This window comes from Ursus maritimus (genome assembly GCF_017311325.1).
Source record: "Ursus maritimus isolate PB19 chromosome Y unlocalized genomic scaffold, ASM1731132v1 scaffold_Y3, whole genome shotgun sequence".
NCBI classification, from domain to species: Eukaryota; Metazoa; Chordata; class Mammalia; order Carnivora; family Ursidae; genus Ursus; species Ursus maritimus.
The window spans coordinates 79615-82117 of NW_024423336.1; the positions used below are offsets into that span (position 1 = coordinate 79615).

The 2503-nt window shown below is 37.7% G+C and overlaps 1 protein-coding gene across 1 annotated transcript in view; it reads right to left on the minus strand.

Moving 5' to 3' along the window:
* LOC103679221 (zinc finger X-chromosomal protein) overlaps positions 1-2503 on the minus strand; it is a 22251-nt gene that overhangs the window by 4336 nt on the left and 15412 nt on the right. Inside the window, exons 3-6 of the mRNA XM_008708729.2 lie at positions 2123-2272; positions 1569-1712; positions 1051-1206; positions 448-588 (exon numbers count right to left, since the gene is read on the minus strand). Of these exons, the coding sequence (XP_008706951.1) occupies positions 448-588; positions 1051-1206; positions 1569-1712; positions 2123-2272 (591 nt within the window). The remainder of the gene's footprint in view (positions 1-447; positions 589-1050; positions 1207-1568; positions 1713-2122; positions 2273-2503) is intronic.

Below are 2503 nucleotides of genomic sequence, written 5' to 3' on the forward strand. Positions count from 1 at the left end.
AAGCAGGCTCCCAGCGGAGGAGCCTGATGTGGGGCTCGATCCCAGAATGCCGGGATCACGCCCCGAGCTGAAGGCAGACGCTTAACGACTGCACCACCCAGGTGCCCCATCATTTGTTCTGCTCTCAGTAAATAATGCCTGCTTCACACTGACAAAAATATTTAAATTTGTTCATTAAATAACATATTTTAGTGATTTGTTTTAATTTCCACTAAAATATCCTGAGATTTTACTCTCCTGAATGTCTGACTCAAAATCTCTTTCTTTTTATGCCAGGAAATCATTCATGAATATCACTGAATTCTTAAAATTATTTTTCACTTTGATACACGAAAGGTACATATGATCTTGTAGGTAAACTGCTATCATTAACAACTCTGTGGTACATACTGGTTTAAACTCAGAGCTTGCAGAGCATGCTGCACTGTGGAACTCATGTGCCCTCACCTGTTTGGTACTGCCTGGAATCAGGTCTTCTCCTTTTCTTTGGTTTTTGTTTAGCCAGTCTGCTGAGCCCAGCAGACTCATCTATGTGCAAGAGGGCACTTGCAGTGCCATTCCGGTTTTCAATGCCATCAGAATTATTACCTAACAATGTGTATTAAAAAACAAAATTATACAGTGTTCTTTATAAAGAATTAGGGATTCTTTATTAACTACAACAACAAAAAGCCACGATACTCATGAATGACAAATTCCCTATCCAGATAATGGGCTTTAAGAGCACATTTATGTACTAGACAACAGAAAAAAGTCTATCTTCCAAATGTAACAGCATTTTGCACCATGAACTCCCTCAATGACACTCAAAATTTAAAGTCATGATGCAGATATACTCAAGATAAAAAATTTCTATTTATCTCTTACATAATAGAGGCAAAGGAAATTCATTAAATTAAGACAACGGCAGACTATACAATCACCCTGTACACCGTTAAGTCACTATACTGGTACTTCCTATTTCTGAAATCTGAAGCTACAGAAACCATTTCTAATGAATTCATGTTCCAGAACCATGCAATCCTTTCAGTCAGTATATATGTGACTTACCATAAGCTGCTGCCCATGCTATTGGCATGAAGGTTTTGATTTCATTGTCATCCATTTGCTGTTCATGCACAGCAGCTGCTGCTGCAGCTGCAACTGCAGCATCCTCCTCTCCTACTATCACTTCCATATAAACTTCATCAGCAATTTCAGCAACATCTAATTAGAAAATTAGTAAGACACTTTTATGACCAGATTTGCACAGACCAGACAGAAGCAATACTTCTGTTTGAATTCAGACAAACAGAAGTTTCAAATGTTACATGCCTATTAACATCACTTTCACACAGCAAATACTCTATATTTGTTGAGTGAACCATTCCTTTCTTGGCTTTTATCATGGTTTGCTTTTAAAGTGACATCCTAAGCATATGTTAAGAGTCACTAATGTTCCTCTTTGGTATATGGCAGAACAATAATATCTACAATAGTACTGTTTATTTTCTTCAAATATTAGTTGCACTTTATAAAAATTAACTGTCTACAGAAAATCTTCTCCCACAAAAAGGGCACCTACTTACTTAAATCTTCATCTTCTTGCTGAGAGTCGTTGACGGTCATATAAACCATCTTTTCCCTTGGCACTCGAATACTGCTATTCTGGTCAAGTAATTCAACTCCATGGTCATTCTCAGGCTCACTCTCCACAATGTCTACAGTACCACCTATCAGGGAAGATGACAGCTCCGAGAATTTATCTGAAAACTTCATTTTCACCCGTTTGATTACATTTCATACACTTTTATACTACTACATGGAAATCCCTGTTTAAAAGTTATCTTCAGGGACACGTGGGTGGCTCAGTCAGTTAAGCGTGTGCCTTTAGCTCGGGTCATGATCTCAGGGTCCTGGGACTGAGTCCCGCATCAGGCTCTCTGCTGCTTCTCTCTCTGCCCCCCGCCCCTGCTCATGCTTTCTCTTCCTTTCAAATAAATGAATAAAAATCTTAAAAAACAAAACACAAAAAAAGTTATCTTCAGAAAAGATTTCAAATATTCTTAATTTACACCACCCAAAAGAAAACAGGTTGAAGTGTCTGATCAGGATGTATAATATGTTGAAGCTTTCATCTTACCTAAGTCATCCTCTCCAGGGTCAGCTTTAAAAATATACACTTTGATAACTTCAGGGCAAGTGCCATCCACCTTACAAGGATCAATTTCCGACTCTGCATCGATGGTCATTCCAGAGGAGCCACCGTGTTCTATTTTGCCATTATCATCCACTAAAAAGAAAAAAAATACATCATAAATAACAGTAACAGACACTTAATTCGAATATTATCTTTTTGAAAAGTGTTTTACAAATATAACCTCTAATTTGACTCATATAAAATTGAATATTTCACTTTTTTTTTTTTTTTAAAGATTTTATTTATTTATTCAACAGAGATAGAGCCAGCCAGCGAGAGAGGGAACACAAGCAGGGGGAGTGGGCGAGGAAGAAGCAGGCTCAT